Source organism: Nannizzia gypsea, genomic scaffold (genome assembly GCF_000150975.2).
Source record: "Nannizzia gypsea CBS 118893 supercont1.5 genomic scaffold, whole genome shotgun sequence".
Lineage (NCBI taxonomy): Eukaryota > Fungi > Ascomycota > Eurotiomycetes > Onygenales > Arthrodermataceae > Nannizzia > Nannizzia gypsea.
Window position 1 is genome coordinate 1,054,428 of NW_003345197.1, and position 18,434 is coordinate 1,072,861.

Here is an 18,434-nt window from a genome sequence, read left to right on the forward strand (position 1 = left end):
CTTAATAAAAGGAGAATGGCTGTGTGCTTGGTTGTTGAAGGCACTTTTTTGCTAGTTTGAACATTTGAAGTTGAAAAGTCGCAAGTGGTCGTTCCCGTGAACCGTAACTAGTTGAACCATCCATAAACCTTATTTACCGCCTCAGATCGATAAGGATGATTAGATAGCCAGACGAGTATTCAATAGCTTTAGTTAATATACAGCCAGTACAGCAATTCAAAATGATCGTGGTCTCATATACTGATTGTTGTCTAATTATATGAAAGAAATACCAACTTTTCGGAATTATGAGGGTTCGGATATGGTGAGCTTTTCCATCCCGATTTTAGTATCGGGATCATGGATTTGCGGTTTTTCCTCCAATTGTTCGTTTGTTTCTGACTTCTCATGGCCATTGTTCCCGTTTTCCTGATCTAAGTCGTCGTCGTCGTCATTTTCCTCATACTCATCAATATCTTGATCGTCGTCCACGTCCTGGCCTTCATCATCTCCAATGTCTCGAGCATCGCCATCAACACCAACTTCTTTCATATATGCCTCTAGTTCTTTAGCCATTTTCTTCGAGAAACCTGAGGCCTCGACAGCTACATCCAGTCTAGGAGTTCCGTCTGTTCCCACTAGTTTTCGGGCTTCTGAAAAGAAAGGCCCAGGTTCGTCACTGACAAACCCAAACCTCCGTTGGAAATAACGCTTGATGCAGTTAACATCTCTGTCAAAGTACATCTCAGCGTTCGCATGGTCGACCGAAACCATCTGGGGGAAGTCAATCACAACTGGAGTAAGTTTGACGTTATCTTCTTTCTTATCTTTACTTTCTTCATTTGTTTCCGTGGGTATCTCCTCTTCCTTTATTAGAATGTTGAACTCGTTATAATCGCCATGTATCAAGCCGAATTTCGCCAATTCCATGATCGTGTCGATTAGTTCTGCGTATAAAGCGGCAGGATTGGGAACAGATGATATTTGACGAAGGGGGAATGCATCAATCATACTCATAACGATGGTATGGCGGTTTTGCGAAATAGGTTCGGGAACAGAAAATCCATTGTCCCTTAGAGCTTTCATAAATGCAAATTCTTTGATAGCAGCCAGTCTGGACATGTACATCCATGATGCAGAACTTCGGTGTCGCAGGTAGTCTCTGTTGTTCTTTATTGAACGGAAAGATATTCGCCCCAATCGGTGTATCTTCAAAATTCGTTGTGTTCCAGATGCTTCTGCCACAGCTATAATATCGGATTCCTTCCCGACACCGATTTGGTTTCCCACAGAGTAAACTACCTGCTGCTTCTGGTATGTATTAAGAGCAAGATAATCAAGTCCTCCGTACGTAAGTCGATAGCCATCATCTAACAAAGTTCCCCGTATCAGTATGTCTGGCAATGTTAATTGTGTTTTGACATATTTTTTGATAAGGAGGGGCAAATGCCGCGGGCGATTAAATTCAGCTTCGCAAGATTCGATATAGACTTATGGACCGCGCTTCCTCCTCGGAGGCCAGAAAGTCGAACGATTAGCGGGGTTGGAACGACTTCATGATTCCTGCTTCCAGTCTCAACCTGTAGGCCCAATTAGTAAGAGTTGTAAATTTGCAGAGGTGGTGTTGGTTTTACCCCTGTGAGTACGCGGAAGTCTTCTCCCGTCAGATACCTCAAAGCTTTTGCATCCAACTTCATGGTTAAATTTATTGTCAGGTTTGTCCTTCTCTGTGGAAAATGCTCATTTTTACTATGTTAATATGGTTACCCGATAAAAAAAAAAAGTAGCGCGGGCAACCTTATCATCACGTGACAGTTGCTTGCGGCTACTAGCGCGCGATGGATGCAGAAAGATTCCCATCCAAAAATAGTACACCAACCCAGCAGTGTTATTTCAAAAGTCAAGGAGAGTAACGTCCAATCCAGCTTTTATTATTGAGCCTTAAATGGCCTTATTCAAGCTAGTCTAGGTTCTCGACTCCTAGTCTGTCGAATTCTATTCAGGTTGCCCTGGTTGCAAGTATTACATAAGCCGCGATAAACGCTAGTACTAAAATAGGAAAAAGTAAACGCCCAACCTCACTTTTCCACTTTAAGCCAGGCCGTGCCAGACATTCGTCTCACTTTAATATCAACCATCGACATCTGGTTCTCTGCCAGCTCTGCGCCCACGCGTCGCAACAACACATGGCTTTTTGACCTTTTCGCTCGTTTTTTTTGGTCATACTGCTACCGACCACGAATATATCCCACTTTTTGCTACGATCGCATACTTGGATTGCCGATTTGGGACCCCTTTTCAACTTCGACAAACCAGCGCCCCGCTGCGCGCCTTGCTCATTCAATAGCCGCATTCCCAGCTGGTCTACCAGACTTAGACACCATGGGGTTCGGAGACTTTGACTCGATATGCCGGAAGGCAGCGTTGCCGCTATGCTCTCTTGTTGGACCGAAGGAGGGTTTCGCAGGGACCAGAGGAATACTGCCGAACTGCTATGCAAGGAGCATTGAGGTCGCCAATACGATTATTTTTCAGGGTGCGGCTGGAATAATACATATCCTGGCTTTGGGAATGGCGATAGTTATGATCATTCATATTCGGTCGAAGTTTACTGCAGTTGGTAAATATTTCTTCCCCGAAACCTTTTTCCACAAGTACCGAAATGGCGACTAATATGTTTACCATTTTTAACAGGCAGAAAGGAAATTATAACGTCGTTCTACCTATATATGGCTCTCACCGTCTGCTCACTTGTGCTTGATACCGGAGTAACCCCGCCAGGAAGTCCAGCTATGCCATACTTTGCTGCGGTTCAGAATGGTCTGACATCCGCGATGTGTACCAGTCTATTAATCAACGGTTTTGTTGGATTCCAATTATACGAAGATGGCACTACCCTTTCTGTGTGGCTCTTGCGATTCTCTTCTTTGGGAATGGGCTTAGTGTCTGGAGCGATATCCCTCTTGACATTCCAGGGGTGGGCAGGTCTTTCCCCGACGAACACAGTTGCCATGTTCGTGGTTCTCTATGTGTTGAACGCTCTGTGTTTGGCCATATATGTGGTCATGCAGATTATTCTCGTCGTCAACACCCTCCAGGATCGCTGGCCTTTGGGACACATTACGTTTGGAGTCTTTTTCTTCGTTGCTGGACAAGTCATCCTATACGTGTTTAGTGATACTCTATGTGAAGGAGTCCAACACTACCTGGATGGATTGTTCTTCGTCACTTTCTGCAACCTTCTCGCCGTCATGATGATATATAAGGTAAGTTCTTTGAAAGACTTCCCTGCTGCACATTCAATACTAATTAATCTTTGCTACAGTACTGGGACTCTATCACCAAGGAAGATCTCGAGTTCTCTGTTGGTCTAAAACAGAACAACTGGGAAGTGAAAGAGCTCCTACCTGAAGAAGAGCGCCGGGCCACCCTTTATGTCGATAACAACTCAGAGTATGCTGGTAGTATGTACCACAGCCGAAGCTCAGCACACGGTGGTCATTCAGCCTATTAAACCAGATTTCGATGCTTTCTACTCCTCTTCACTTTTATAATCTATTTCACTTACCAGAACGCTCCGTTTCTCCTTGGAGTTCTATATACCATATAATTGATGATTGCCGCCTCTTGTACCAGCCCATCTCATATCCCTGTCCATTGCGGTGATTACTTTATGCTTTATTTGTTCTTGACGAGTTCTTCCCGATTTGGCGTTTCTATTTTTGACACTTTGTGCGCTGTAGCATATCTTGCATGCTTTCGAACCCATTTATGTACCATTTTCAATTCTCCATGTTATATTTGTTGATACTAGAGATGCATTACATACTACCCAATACTATTTTTTCGTTGTCAATTGCAGAATCTACTTTGGATGTTTCGCATATATACATACGTCAGATGTGAGACAAGACGTAATCGCGGCATAGGGCAACGCCTATAGGGTGGTCATTTACGTCACCAAAAAGACAACCACTCTCGCGAATAAACACCTCCGTTTATAACCCAGCATGAAGCAATTAAAGGATACCATGCCAGGAACCATGACGAAATAACACGAGGCATTTGTCTAGATCGGCGCATGGTCCGCGTCACGGTCGGAGGGAGATGAAATATCAGGCATCAACGCGGGATACGGGATAATATGTCATCCATCCCTCGAAAGAACATGCCACCTCCAACCCGGAAATCGAAATCCTTGTTGCATGATTGTCAGACAAAATCAAGATGCAAAGGTTGCGAGGGTGAGCCGATATATATGGAGGAGCATGCAGGTATGGTGTGGTGTTCATGGAGGGATACTGATAAGCAACTTCTGCACGATGTCAGCGCGCCAGCCAGGTTTCTGAAATAACCCTTCGGGGGAATTCGGGTGCCATCCTGACTTCTTTAAGGATTATATTGCCTGCTGGTTAAATGTAACGCTCATCTCCTCCGATACCAGGTTGGTAACTGTCGGGGTTAAGAGGTTTATTTCGTTTGCGTGCATTGCATGTTGAGTCTTGTTCTATGTTCCTACGTTAGGTAGCGGGTTTGTAGTTACATAGAAAATTGACATTTGGTTGGTCCCTTGGCCCAGAGCGTATCACGTGATATGATTTTGGCAAAAAATCTTCCCAAGGGCTTTTTGCAGGTTGGACGATGTGAAAAAGGACGAAGCAACGGATAAACCAAGCGACCACGATGCCTCCACGACTGCCGCTGCGACTTCTGTCGCAATCTGTCTCATCAATTTCATCCTCCATTCAGTCACATGTCTCTCCTTCGTTCCTTTTCCTACTACCGTCCATCCATACCCAGACCCGAGCAGCATCAATTCTAGCTTCGCTCTCCGACAACCCAGGAGCATACAGCAAGAAGATCCGACGTGGTCTTGGTCCTGCGTCTGGCAAGGGAAAGACGGCTGGTCGCGGTCACAAAGGTCAGGGACAGAGAGGAACCAAGAAGGCATTCTTCAATGGAGGGCAGACGCCAGATGAAATTGTGCATGGAGAGAGGGGATTTGACAACATGTGAGTTGAAGAGAGAGAAAAGGCTCAATTGAAGGCCGCCTCGCTCCTCTGAATTCAACATGCTAATCTATTGTTTGAATTGAATTACAGATTTGCCTTAAAAATATCTCCCGTTAACCTTGATCGCATCCAAGACTGGATCGACCAAGGCCGCCTGGATCCTTCGCAACCCATAACACTCCGAGAATTGGTCAAGTCTAGATGTATACACGGCATTAAGGATGGAGTTAAACTGCTATCACGCGGAGGAGAAGGTGCTCTCAAACAACCTATCACCATCATTGTCTCTCGCGCATCTGCTAGCGCCATCCAGGCCGTCGAGGCAGCTGGTGGATCCATCACGACTCGATATTACACCAGGCATGCTATCAAGAGAATTTTAGGCGGAAAGACTGACCCTTATGTCTCTCTTGCATGGAAGGACACTTCGGAGAAGCTTGCTGAGGCTGCTGCCAAGGGCGAGGACGTCTCTCACATCGACACTGAACTCATGCAGAAGATTGGCATGGGCATCGATAAGCCGTTGATGAAGGGCAATGGGTTCCAGTACCGCCTACCTGACCCGACCAGCCGAAGGGATATTGAATATTACCGAGACCCAGCCCATCGAGGATACCTGAGCTACTTGGTCAAGGAAGGAGACAGCCCCAGCTTGTTCTTCACGCCGCCATCCGCAGAGCAGAAGGCGAAGAAGTCCGTCAAGAAGTCCGCAGAGAACAGAGTCTGGTAGTTTTCTTGCTTCCTTTCATCTGTTATATTCCCTTTACCGTGGCTCTGTTGTCCGCGGTGATTGTATTCTGCCTTCTGTCTTTGAAACGGGAATGTATGCTTGGATTTTTGGGGGTTATTAGTTCATGTAAGATGCACCAACTGTATATTATAGATAACTTTAAATATAAAGGAAGTGAATGTAATCATCTTCGTCCTTTCAACTTCTGGCATATTGATCTCCGTGTGTCCAGACGGTTCAAGTCAAGAAACTTTACTCGCAAGCTGTCAAGATAACACCGCGACCACTGGGGTTCGACACCAAGCCCAAACCATGCCAGGTCATCCAATATCATGCCTGAAAGAAACTCCTATCAGTTTCAAATACGAATATTTAAGCCAACGCCGAGCAGTTTTGCCCTTTTCTTTGCTTATTTTGAGCCCTTGCCCATGTCTGCATGCCGCTAGTTAGTGGAAGATGGACAATCAACACCCGCCGTCGACAGGCAGCAAGTGGCAGACAAGACCGTCAGCCAGCCAGCATCCTCCTGTTTCTCTCTCGCTCGCGAGTCGAGGCATCTCGGGATGCAGGAAGTCAAACCTGCAGGCAGCAAGAGCCAGGCAAGTCAGAAGATAACACATGCGAGCGAAAGGGTTATACAGGCAAGCAAGGGAAGATGGAGGATTGTACTCCGCAATCCAGAGATACCCAAGAGCAACATTTCTCCGTAACTAATATGGGGTAGATAAGGAGCCTTCCAATGAACGACGCAGAGCTACGCTTTAGTTCGCGAACAGTCAACCGAGCCCTCGTCCAAACGCCGTCCGTCCGTCCGTCCATCCACTCCCCCACGTCGAACAACGCTCGAGTTACACTTTGCTGTCCCTCTTCACGACCCACTCATAACTCATAGCTCATCACTTATCAGCCGGTGGCAGAGAGGACACATTGAGGGTGATGGTGGTGAGGGGCGGACGGGGGAATAAACAAGTTCACAGTGAGATCGCCGGCTCGAATATCAGGATTTCACCTGCGCCTTTCTACCACCCATCTTCGCCACAGATGTAACTGCTTGTACTCCGTAGCCAATACACGCAAACACATTACACAGCCCATGTCTGTGATTTCCGTCAGCGGTAGGGATTGTCTCGGAAATAGGAATAAAGGGACAGACATGGGACATGCTTTCGTCTCCTGGCTCGGAGGCAAGGGTAGCTGGGCAGGGAGGGTAAGCGACCCGGACAAGGGAGAGACATGTCCTTGCACCGCTACCCACCTCTACGGCCTGGCAGGGACAGGAGAGCTAGCTTGCTTTTGCAGGTCAGATTGACTCTAGTGGACAGTTATAAGATGGGAGTTTAGTCTACATATGCAGTGTGTTGGATGCACGTACAGGGGGTTAAAAATGGAGATGCAGCCTTCTTACCCACCTTCGAGTGGAAAGTAAACAAGGTACACAGACGGTACATGGACACAGGCCAATGAGATGGATGCCTGTCCGCTGGAGGACAAGGGGGCTATCTAAGATTAAGAGGAGCAGGGAGTCTTAGCTCTCTGTCATACGATGGGGAAGATAAACAAAGATCGCATGAGTTATACATCGTTCAAGCAAGCATATAGGGAGGCGAATTATAGGTAGGATTAGAGGACTATGTAAGGTAGTAACTGAGGCCCGAAACCGCCTGTGATGATTAAAGTAAGCAGGAAGAGGGAGGGGGGGAGGGAAGATGAGGATAGGAGCGGCCATGCAGGTTGATAACGAAGTACACACAACACATCCACCAACACACCACCACCGCCAGCCTCCAGACCACGCCATATCGTGCCATGCTATGCCATGCCCATGCCCATACATCATAAGAAACCAGAGCGAAGAGATATTAACAAGTAAAGGAGGAGACCATTAACACCGGAAGCTGAGCTGAGCAGAGCAGAGAACGCAACCCATGAAAACCCATGATATCCGACGCAGATGAGTAAAAAGAGTCAAAGGGGGAAAAGGAAGATGAGCCAGCCATGTCAAGATGTTTCCCGCCAACGAGTACATGAATCGAACAAGAAGGAATAAGAAACAAAGCGAGGGATAACTAGCCGAGAACAACGGACCGGATGCGAAAAGGACGGAAGAGGGTACAGGGTATCAGTCATGAGAGCGTAACAAAAACACAGAAAGTAATAATAGAGACAAGAGACAGGAACAAGCATAAACACATGAGCGAGCCATCCCAGCAAACAATCAACAAGCATAAAAAGTAGATGTATCAAAAGGTGAAAAAGAAACCAAAAAAGAAAAAAAGAAACGAAGTAGAAGAAGAGTAAAGAGTAAGAAGAAGAAGAAAAGTAGAAGCTAAAAACGCTTAACTTTCAAAACGTGGAGAAGTGGAAATCAAAGCGAATCATCAAATGAATCACGTCAATGGAGAATGGGTAGTCGTGTGGTGATCGTATTGTATTGGTAGAGATGCGGCTTCTCATGTTCAAGAGGAGAACCCCCATCGGTTGAGACGAGTGGCGAGCTCCGCACTGTCTGCGCAGCTATGAAACCATCGGCAAGCAAGGACTTCGGAGATAGTCCATCGTTTCATGGGGTCCATCTCGAGGCACCCCTCAATCATCTCCAGTGCGTCTGCACGGTCTTGCTTCTCGGATTCGTCCGTGGTGGCCAGGACAGCGCTGCGATCCCATTTGCCAGCCAGGATGTTGCTCTGGATACGTGGCTGGAAAGAACTCTGGAAAGGCCTGGATCCCACGATAAGGGAGTAAGCGACCACGCCAAACGCCCAGATATCAACGACAGGGTCGAGGACCCCGACGTTGGCCATGAGGAGCTCTGGGGAGGCGTACTCTAAGCTGCCGGCCACGCTGGTGCTTGTGTCAGACGGCCCAATGGTTCTAGGCGGAGGTCGATCGGCAGCGTTGTCGTAGGGATCTGGGGAGCTGCATGTGTCGGTAGTCATCCATTCGGCCATGCCAAAGTCACAGAGGATCAAGCGGGGGGGTTCCTCAGAGTTCTCTCGGGGTTCCAGTAGGCAATTCTCCAGTTTGATGTCTCGGTGGACAACACGGGCGTCCTCGTGTAGGTATCGGAGAGCACAGGCCAACTGGTACGAGTACTGCTTTGCGTGAGAAAGTGGGATATTTTGGCGCTGCTTCTTGACCAAGTCGAAGAGCGAGCCTCCTTCGGTAAGCTTTGTGAAGCAAAACGTAGCATAGTCCGTTTCGTAGACCGCATCAAGCGGTAGGATGTGTGGATGGTTGAGATATCGCCAGATGCGAACCTCGTGGTCGAATTCGGCCTGCGCCTGGTCGTTTTCTCTTTCGCTTTTGCCCGTTAGGTACTTCTTCACGATTTTGACTGCATGACGGATGGTCTGGCCCTCGTCGGTAACTTTGAACGCTTCCTTAACGGTGCTGAAGCCTCCAAACCCGATCTGCTTACCGATAACGTAGTCCTGCCCGATAACCTGACCCTCGTCGTCAGGCTTGGGAGCGGGAGCCTCTTCCCGGTTCATGGTAGAGAGAAAAGCGCTGGCAGGTGATTTACCGCTCATGTTGGGAGATTTGCGAGAGTAAGATCGCATGGACTGCCGTAGACTGTTTGTCCGTCGACCAAAGGAGTAGCTTTCGGTCAGGCTGCCGTAGAGATGGCGAGAGAGGCTCGGCCATGAGTCTCCTTCGCTATCGATCGAGCCATGGCGACGGAGGTTTGGTGAAGATAGAAAGGGCGAAGTGAGGCTACCCTGGCGTGAATCCGGTGGTGTTCTCAGTTCATCTGAGATGGGAGAAGCCGTTGAAAGTGAGGTCAGAGATGTTGGTCGTGGAAGGTCAGCATCGGCGGAGAAAACCTCTGATAAAGGGGAGGTTCGTGGAGAATGGCACTGAGAGAACTCATCTCCTGAGCTATCTTGACGACGGCGGCCCTGATGGTGGTTATGGTGGTGGTTATGGTTATGGTGGTGAGAGTTGTATCCGTCGCTGCTGTCGTTGTTGCAGCCAGCCGCGGTCTGGGCGAGCCGTTCAGGAGCTGCGTTGGCGTAGAGCTGCTTGAGCTCTGACGATCCAGGCCCCGACGCCGACCTGACGCCGACCTGGCTTCTCCTTCCAAGACCGCTGATGGGTTCCTCGAGGCCGATCTGGTCGCCGGTTTCTAGGGTGACCTGGGGGTTGAAGCTGATGGAGGGCCTCCTGGCCCTGCCAAAGTGGTGGTTTAGGGGCGAAGGGTCCTGGTATCGCTGAGGATCATACTCGCAGTCCTCGTCGACGCCGGGAGAGCCATGAAGCTTGTCCTCTGGGTAAGGCACGCTGATGGGCGGTGTTGGTACGTGAGGCGTCCATGACTGCTCTCGCTCGTCCTTTCTGGCAGCCTTAGCACGAGTACCAGCACCAGCACCAGCACCAACAGAGGGAGAGGCAGATGGGGAGAGAGACTGAGAGGGAGAGAGGCGGCGGTTCAGGCCATTGCTTCCGCCGCGTTGATACATCGGTCCATGCTCTTCGTGGTCTAGCACGGGAGACGAGGTGGTGAAATCAGCGTCGATGTTCAGTTCTGTGAATGCGAGCGCCTTAGCATGGGCCATACCCTCGGCGAAGGGTATGCAGCAGAGGCGAGTGAATCACAGCAGTCAGCGTCGTCCAGGCTGCTGCTTCTGAGTGCTGTGTCTCTTGCAGGCGTGATTGATGCCGTAGTGTCGAGTGAGAAGATGAGGCTCGAGTGTTGCGCGAGCTTGGTCTTTGATAGATGTCAAAGTAAAGTAGTCGCAGTAGTAGCAGTAGTAGTGTAGTCGTTAGCGTGATATGGGGTATGAAGTAGTCGAGCAGACTTGGATTGATATATAAGAACGACCAAGACAAGAAGACGAGGAAGAAGAAGAAGAAGAAGAAGAAGCACAGAAGAAGCAAAGAAGCAGCAGAGAAGCTGAGGAATCGGACGCAGGAGAGTGGCCCAGTTAGGCAAGCCTGGGCGTTCGCGCAGCAGCGAAAAACGAGAAAAAAAGGGCGAAAAAGAAGGCGTCGGGAGAAGCCGGGATGGACGGACCAGCTACGATAATGCCTCTTTGGGCCTAGGGTAGGGCAGAGATAACGCGAGTGCAGGCAGGGAGCAGAGAGGCGCTTATCAGTAACGCCAAGCCTGCGCCTTTTTTGCTTTTTGCCGTGCGAGTTTTGCGTTTTGCTTACGCTTTTCCATTACGAAATGAGGTTGACATGGCGGCGCTTGGCCGGATGCGGGATGGCGCGAATGGCAGCGCAGGGAGGCTAGGGCTAGGTTACGCCAGAGTTACATACGGACCTTACATAACATACGGAGTACATGGGTGGAAAGAGTCGATGACGTCAGTGTCATGTGAGTCCATGTGACAGCTTAGTAACATAGCGGATATAAGTAGGGCCGATGATCCCGTGACTCTCAGGGGCAGCTTATGTCATCAACCTTCTCCTTTTTGGAGTGTTCCTTTTGTGCGCTCTCATTGGTTGGCCTTTATTTAAACTCATCTTTAATTCTGCATGCTGATTGGCCGCACTCCCGCCCCCCCTTCCCTTTTGCCTCCCTTTTTCACATCTCTTGCTTGCTCAACCTTCAGTTTTCATCTTTGATGGCGTGTTTGAGATCTTTGTGACCGTCGCGACTCTTCGACTTCCTCCTCCGTCTCTCTCTTTTCTCCTTCTCCTTCTCCTTGTTCTTGTTCTTGTTCCTGTCGTTCTTCGTTTCGTTCGTTTTGTCTCGTTTCCTTTCCAACGACTCCTCTCACGATCGCTGCTCTGTCGCGGTAAACGCCTTCGTCAAACGGCTATCTCTCTTCTTCCTTTTTACTTGGTCAGGCCTGGACGGGTGCTTGGTATATGGGACGGATGTTTCAGGCAGTTGGCACGCTTTAAAACATCGCGCAGACGAAGTCCTTGATTCATAGTGCTACAAGGAGGACGGTTTTGGTTGGGGTCCGTTTTGCCTTGGGATATATTTAAATATATTCCATGAAAATCGTTGTCGAGCTCCCTCTCCTCTTTCGCTCGTATTCCAGCTGAAATCCGACCCTTTTTTTCGCTGCCGCTGTTCTGCTGGTGATCGAGATTGAACAGAGATTGATCGATCGATCGATAGTCTGCTATCAAAGCCGCCGCCATCATGACCAGACCACAGATGATCCGAGCAGGTGAGACAGACATACAGGGCGGTTGATTGCATTTTACCTGCGCTCTACTCTAAGACCTGGTCGCTGACCTTGCGCGCTCTTCTTTCTTTTCCTTTTTTTAGATACCATTGACCTCCAGAGCCGCCAGTCGCCCTCTGCTCAGGACCATACTAAAAAAGCAGGTGGCTCTTCTGCCGCTGACGGACGGAATGGCTCGCACCAGGATCAATCTCTCCGCAAAGTGGAGCAGGAAGCGCAGGATGAGATGTCAAAGGCTCCCCTTGGGTTGGATGGAACTTCACAGGTATACTCTCAGCGGGACGGGCTTGAAGTGTACCGGGAACACGACGAACCCGACGACGGCAAGCCCAATGGCTCAGTGAACGGTGACGCAGCTCATGATTCGAGGAATGGAAGCTCTACTGAAGATGAGATGGAGGGCGACGAAGACGACCAGGACCTGGACGATGACATGATGGACAAGATATCGAGCTCCCCATCCATTGATGATGGTATGTATAGCATAATCTCTCCCTCCTTCCCTTTCTTCCTTTTTTTTTCTCAGCTGAATGCAGCATTTTGCTAATATGTCCGGTAGAGGATATTGATTTCGAATTTGTTTACGCTTTACATACCTTCATTGCCACCGTCGAAGGTCAGGCTAATGCGACAAAGGGCGACACCATGGTCCTCCTTGACGACAGCAACAGCTACTGGTGGCTGGTGCGCGTCGTTAAGGACGGTAGCATAGGTACATATTTCATTCATACCCACTCCATACGTCTAATCACCCAATTCTAACTCTGATATAGGCTACCTGCCGGCTGAACATATCGAAACCCCAACTGAAAGGCTGGCTCGCCTCAATAAACACCGTAACATTGATGTATGTAAACATTTCTCTCCTCAATGCTATCTGTCTTACTCCCTGCTAACTTTAGTTCCACTACAGTTATCTGCAACCATGTTAGGTGACAACGCCGAAAAGTCAAAGAACCCTCTGAGGATTGCTATGCGCAGAAGACACGGCAAAACTGTCACCTTCAACGACCCGCTCTGCTTCGAGGCCGAAGAGGTTCCAATCGACTACTCAACAGGCTCGGAAGAAGAAGAGGACCATTTCTTAGAAGACGACGAAGAGGACGAGGAGGAGGAAGAGGAAGAGGAAGAAGAAGAACATGAGGTGCATGAGAGGTCCTCACGCACGAACAAGCAGCAACATAGTGCCTCGAGGAGAGATGCAGACATGGAAATTGAGCCTCTACGGCCCAAACAGCAGCAGAAAGAGCTCGCTACTTTACACGAACATCAGCATGAGCGCAAGGAAAGTTTAGAGGAACATAACGACGATCTTGATAAGGGTGAGTTTAACTCTATTCTTCCATTGTTGCAAACCAAATGCTAACAAACCACCTAGACTTCCAACCTGGACGGTCCAGAAATGGAGTGGTTCGCAATACAGACTCATTCTTCAAGGACGATAACCTTGAGACAAAGAAAATCTCCCTCACTCCCAACCTTTTACGTGACGACTCAATCACTACACAACAGTCAGACAAGGATTCGAGAGTCCGTGGGAGCTTTGAATCATACGATAAAGGTTCATACTCTGACAAGAACAAGGATGACAAGAAACGGAAAGACAAGAAACCTGGAATGCTCAGTGGCCTGTTCAAGAGAAGGGATCGCAAAACCAAGGCTACAGATGATGATGACGACCAAGAAAAGGTCTCGGAGGAGTCTATCCGATCAATCACTCCAACCAGTACCTCGGGTGATCATGGCAGCAGAGATGGGCCTAAGCCAACAGTCACTCTGCAAAGGACTCCAAGCAAGCTTCAGAAAGCACCTCCTGGCGAACAACAGGGCTCCGGTTCAAGGAATGATAATGGGCGATCCACCTCACGACAGGAAGTTGCCGCTCCCCAATCCCCGCCAGCAACTAAACAAAACTTCCAATCCAACGGCCAACAGCAATCACAGCAACCGCAGCAAAATCACCACCATCATCAGCAGCACCAACAACAACCACAACCCCTTCAACGACCCCCGCCACGAACTTCTTCCGCTCAGGGTACACGAGTACGATCTCCAGAAGTGCTCAGACCACTTACCAACAAGCAGGATAGGCCAATGCAGGAGAAATCTGAACCAATCGTCTCCCCTGTCAAGGAGCCTCGCATCTCATCTGAATCCGCGCGAGATGTTTCCACACATTCACCTGCAAATCAACCTAAGCACCAATACTCAGCCTCCCAAACCTCAACATATTCTACCCACTCAAGCAAGAAATCAGCCAGCATCTCCCATACCGCCGACCCGGTTCAGCAAGACCGTGAATTTAACAGTCACTACGACGACACGTTCGACGAGGATCACCGCTCACCCTCTCCCGAGAAAGACCAGTACTCTTCTAAACCAACCGATTCACCTTCTCCAACAGTCTCCCCCGCATTCTCGCAGGATCCTACTCTCGAAGACGACAGAAGCCAGGTACAATCCGTATCACCATCAGCAGCTATCCTTCCAGCCTGGAACGATGGCGGCTTGCGCGCATACATGGATGATGGCAGTGATATCCGCGATCTCCTAACCATCGTACACGACAAGTCTAATGTCCCTGCTGCCGGTCCCGACCATCCACTCGTCGGAAGCCTCTTCAGGGAGGAAAGCAAGGCATTGAACGATATGTCCAGCCGCTTAGATGATATGCTAAACTCGTGGTTAAGCAAGAGCTCACTTTCTCACTAGAGTTCGTTTTCTCGCTATTTCATACATCCAATCCTTTTTCAGATTTCAAGACAACGACAACTACCCCATGACTTTTACGACCGCACATACAATTACCTTTCTACACATACAATACAATACAATGCGATACAATGCAATGCATAGAAACCTGCCATGGATATTGACTATCCTTTCCGTTCCTATCAGACGTCGCATCGAACATTTATCTGGACTGTCCTGATTATTTCAAAATCTCCGGTCAGATTAGCCTTGTATTTATTTGCTCTCTCGCTTTACCATCTAAATTCACACGATACCTATGGAGTATTCTTCGTTTTTGCTGTTTTAGTTATGTCGGCTTTCATTTCCCCTTTTTCCTTTTCTGCCCATTTTTCATCTATTTGCTGGATTTACTTTGATGATTTATTACACACGTATGAAGCGGGGATTCAGCCTGGCTGGATGCGGATTTTCAATGTTCTTTTTCCCTGGGAGATATTTTCTATGTCCCTCTTTTCTGGGGTTTTAGAGATTTTCGCGTTTTATGTCCTGCTAGTTGTTGTTGGACACTTTCTGGAGTTTAGGTAGTTATGGTGTTATTCTTTCTGGACTGGTGCCATGGCCTTATCAATGTTACTATTTTCACTTTGCAGTCCACCTGATATAACGAGGGCATTAAGTTTATTATACTATTGGTGACTACTTAGATATAGGGGGTATAGTATCGACCCGTAATATCTCTTTGTCAAATGCACGTTTAGCGACAAAATGGCACTAAAAAACAGTTGATTGCAGAAAAGTCTAGTCATATCTAGATTTAACGGTTATTTTCCTCCAACGGCGGTAGGCCATAAACCCAGGTATCAAAATCATACACGCTAAAGTCAAGCATCCTCTCTGAATTTCTTGATAACGTGGGGTACTTTTGTAGCTTCCATTTGTACTTTGGGTTTTCTATTACGTTGTTAGCTCCTAACCCAAGGTATGTCCTGCACCTAGCTAAAAAGGACTGCCTCCACTCACTTTGATTGCCATCATCATTCTCATTGACCATGTGCTTCCTCCTAACCTTCTCCGCTAGGTCCTTGTTAACAAGCACGAGAGCAACGGTTTGCCATCCAGCAGATGCGACACTGAGAGTGAAATATGCGCCTAGTCCATCTGCATTCTCGGATTTGATGTCTGGAAAGTTGTCCCAGTTGTCTCCCGCTCTTTCAATACAAGCACTGTATCTCTCCATAAGCTCATCATCCTCTTTAAAGGGCATCAACCAGTCCTCGCCATTAAGTCGGGATGCAGCTTCACATGCCAAGTACTTGAGCCAATCGCGTTTCTCAGGTTCGAACCAGACGTTATGTCGTTTTCCTTCAGCAAATTGAGCAAAGTACACGTCTGTAGAGAAATAGTCATCTTGTTCCTTTGAGAGGCCACGCAAAGGGACACCTCCTAAGGTACTTCCAAGGCCAAGTGAACCGCAGCCTCTAGGTTCTCTTCCATAGCTAGAAACTTTACCATCGGCGTGAAGGGCGGTGTAATGGTAATCACCAAACGAAACTGATATCACCTCACTGTGCTGTAATCCGGCTGGAAGATCTGGAGAGGAGGCACTGTCTGGGCTATCCACACAGTTAAATGCGTCTTGGATGTGTTCGACGCCCCCTATCATGACCTCGCCCGTTGCCGTAAAAACAGCAAAGTTGCGGAAAGCACCCTGAATATCCTGCAAGATTCTTCCTGGTGCGCCGAACTTGGCTAGTTCGACTGTACGCTGGCCATTTTCATCAACTGCAAACACTTTGTTCAGATCCGTAATGAAAACTATATATCCCTCAAGAACGATATGGTTTATAACCTCCCCTAATCCCACATCGTCCTCTGCCCGGTCTTTATTAGATTTCGACCGCTGGAAACCGGTACCTGGCACAATTTTTCCAGGAACAATTAGCAACACAGACTCATCGCTGTCTGGCCGAGGGTTCTCGAGTTTCCAATAAACGATGCCTGTGCCAGCAACGAATGCCGAGTTCATATCCCAACCCGCAACGACCTTTGTCACGGTGCCTGGAGTGGAAGGGTCCTTTGAGTTGAGAACCGTTCTAGCACAAGAAAACTCAATAAGTCTAGCATTTTGGTCTCTATGGAACCAGCTCCATATCATCCCCTCATCAGATAATCCAAGGATATGACGTCTGCCAGAGGAGAACTGTTTAATGGCTGTTGATTTGTGGTATGAGTCTGCAGAAGTTGCAGGGTATTGCGCATCAAACTTGAGACGTTGATATCCGCTTGCACTTGAATAATCATAAAATACCCCATCTATACGTCCGTTGAGGTATAATTCACCGTCCGAAGTTAGGCACGAGGATGACCAGCCCCTTAATGGGATATTAGTCTGCTGTATGCCACTTATGGGGAGGACAGAGAGGATGTGGATAGTCGAGAACTAACCCGCATTGTAAATCAACTATATTCCTTACCTCAGCCGCAGCCGAGGATTCATACGGCCAGGTTTTGTTCACAGGTTGAGATGGGCGCCCCTCTCCGCCCCATTGATAAACCTTCGTCTGCGTCCGAAGATTTTTATACAACCAGTACCATCGCGGCCCATTAGCTCGTAGGAGTGGCTGGACAGGTATTCGGAAGGTTTTTGTCGTAACCTCCCGCCAGAACTCTGGGCTCTTTAGAAACGCTTCGTGGAAATACTTATTGACGCTACATAGCGCGAGGAAGTCTGGTACATCGAGCAAGGGGAATATAAGGACTAGTATGTCCTCGGGAAGGTCATCTAGTTTAACTAAAGCCATTTTTCACACTGTATAAGCGTACGCATAAGTTATATTTTTAAAAAAGGCCAACACAACGCTGAGGACGTGTTCATTTAATCCAAGGGTTGGAAAGTAAACAAAATCCAACATCAAAGGGCATGATGTCATCATTGATTACGTGATAATATTTATTGAGGTCGCTGCCTGCGGAACGCATCATAATTAACCCGTATTAGGATGTGAGAGCTTCGTTCTGTTTGAATACTGACATTGATAATATTATTATTGAAGCCTCTAAAGAGCCTTCATTTTAAAAGTAGCACTACAATGAACAGGTTATTGAGGAGACAAAAAGCTAGTTGATTTGTATATCTTATTGATCTCTTAGGACTGCAAGGAAGATTCAATCCCAATAGTGAAAGACCTCCTTCCTTCGGATGCACGTTGGTTCAAGTTAAGTAATGTATTCCGGCGTGACAGACGCTAAGGTACGTTAGCTCATTCTCATGGAATGTGCCGGAGCCAAGGTGAGGAGGTGACTGTATTTCTGCTAATACTTACAGGAGTTAGTCGCAGACCGATCCATGTTCATTGCAGTGTCCGCTGCAGCACCACCAGTGGGTGATACAATGTGTACCAGGCTCTATTATCCATTAGTATGGAATGTATACCCGATATATTATGAGCTTACTTACGGCCACCACATTGACTGGCACGAGTTCCAAGCGTGCCGGCAGCTACAGTTGTAGCAAGGAGTGCCGAAATAGCGATGACAACGACTTTAAACTGCATTATTTAACGGTAGCTGGATGGGCTGTTCAAAAGAGATGATATTTCACTCGGTTGGGTCGATGAAATATTTGCTGGCGTGGGTTGAGAATCCAATGGAAAACAGCCCTCTTTTATACCTGGGGTCAGTGAAATAGAAGGTCCAAGTTCCATTTACACATCCCGAAGATCTCATAATCGGGGTAGATCTTTGCAGTCGCACTATATGCCTCTCATGGCTAAGTTATATCGCGAATAGATTTGATGGAGGATAGTTACACCCCTGTATGAACCCAATGTAGTGGTTAATATGCTCATCCAACGACTATACAAGTCAACTTTA

The 18,434-nt window shown here is 47.9% G+C and overlaps 6 protein-coding genes across 6 annotated transcripts; 3 read left to right on the top strand and 3 right to left on the bottom strand.

Annotated features, from left to right (window-relative positions):
- Positions 1–285: 285 nt before the first annotated feature.
- Positions 286–1,676, bottom strand: MGYG_06225 (atypical/RIO/RIO2 protein kinase; the record flags this gene model as incomplete). The annotated part of the gene is made up of 3 exons (XM_003171631.1): positions 286–1,349; positions 1,560–1,615; positions 1,651–1,676. The coding sequence occupies 3 exons, from the start codon at positions 1,674–1,676 to the stop codon at positions 286–288; spliced, it is 1,146 nt and encodes a 381-aa protein (XP_003171679.1).
- A 685-nt stretch (positions 1,677–2,361) lies between these two features.
- Positions 2,362–3,493, top strand: MGYG_06226 (chitin synthase export chaperone; the record flags this gene model as incomplete). The annotated part of the gene is made up of 3 exons (XM_003171632.1): positions 2,362–2,599; positions 2,674–3,245; positions 3,305–3,493. The coding sequence occupies 3 exons, from the start codon at positions 2,362–2,364 to the stop codon at positions 3,491–3,493; spliced, it is 999 nt and encodes a 332-aa protein (XP_003171680.1).
- Positions 3,494–4,662: 1,169 nt separating this feature from the next.
- MGYG_06227 (mitochondrial 54S ribosomal protein YmL10/YmL18) lies at positions 4,663–5,721 on the top strand (the record flags this gene model as incomplete). Its single annotated transcript, XM_003171633.1, has 2 exons — positions 4,663–4,991; positions 5,082–5,721. 2 exons carry the CDS (start codon positions 4,663–4,665, stop codon positions 5,719–5,721), a joined length of 969 nt encoding a protein of 322 aa, XP_003171681.1.
- A 2,456-nt stretch (positions 5,722–8,177) lies between these two features.
- MGYG_06229 (CAMK/CAMKL protein kinase) lies at positions 8,178–10,277 on the bottom strand (the record flags this gene model as incomplete). The annotated part of the gene is made up of 1 exon (XM_003171634.1): positions 8,178–10,277. One exon carries the CDS (start codon positions 10,275–10,277, stop codon positions 8,178–8,180), a length of 2,100 nt encoding a protein of 699 aa, XP_003171682.1.
- A 1,544-nt stretch (positions 10,278–11,821) lies between these two features.
- Positions 11,822–14,579, top strand: MGYG_06230 (hypothetical protein; the record flags this gene model as incomplete). The annotated part of the gene is made up of 6 exons (XM_003171635.1): positions 11,822–11,849; positions 11,951–12,340; positions 12,427–12,579; positions 12,641–12,714; positions 12,781–13,189; positions 13,246–14,579. The coding sequence occupies 6 exons, from the start codon at positions 11,822–11,824 to the stop codon at positions 14,577–14,579; spliced, it is 2,388 nt and encodes a 795-aa protein (XP_003171683.1).
- Positions 14,580–15,375: 796 nt separating this feature from the next.
- On the bottom strand, positions 15,376–17,362 carry MGYG_06231 (hypothetical protein; the record flags this gene model as incomplete). Its single annotated transcript, XM_003171636.1, has 3 exons — positions 15,376–15,512; positions 15,582–16,933; positions 17,007–17,362. 3 exons carry the CDS (start codon positions 17,360–17,362, stop codon positions 15,376–15,378), a joined length of 1,845 nt encoding a protein of 614 aa, XP_003171684.1.
- Between the last annotated feature and the right edge of the window lie 1,072 nt (positions 17,363–18,434).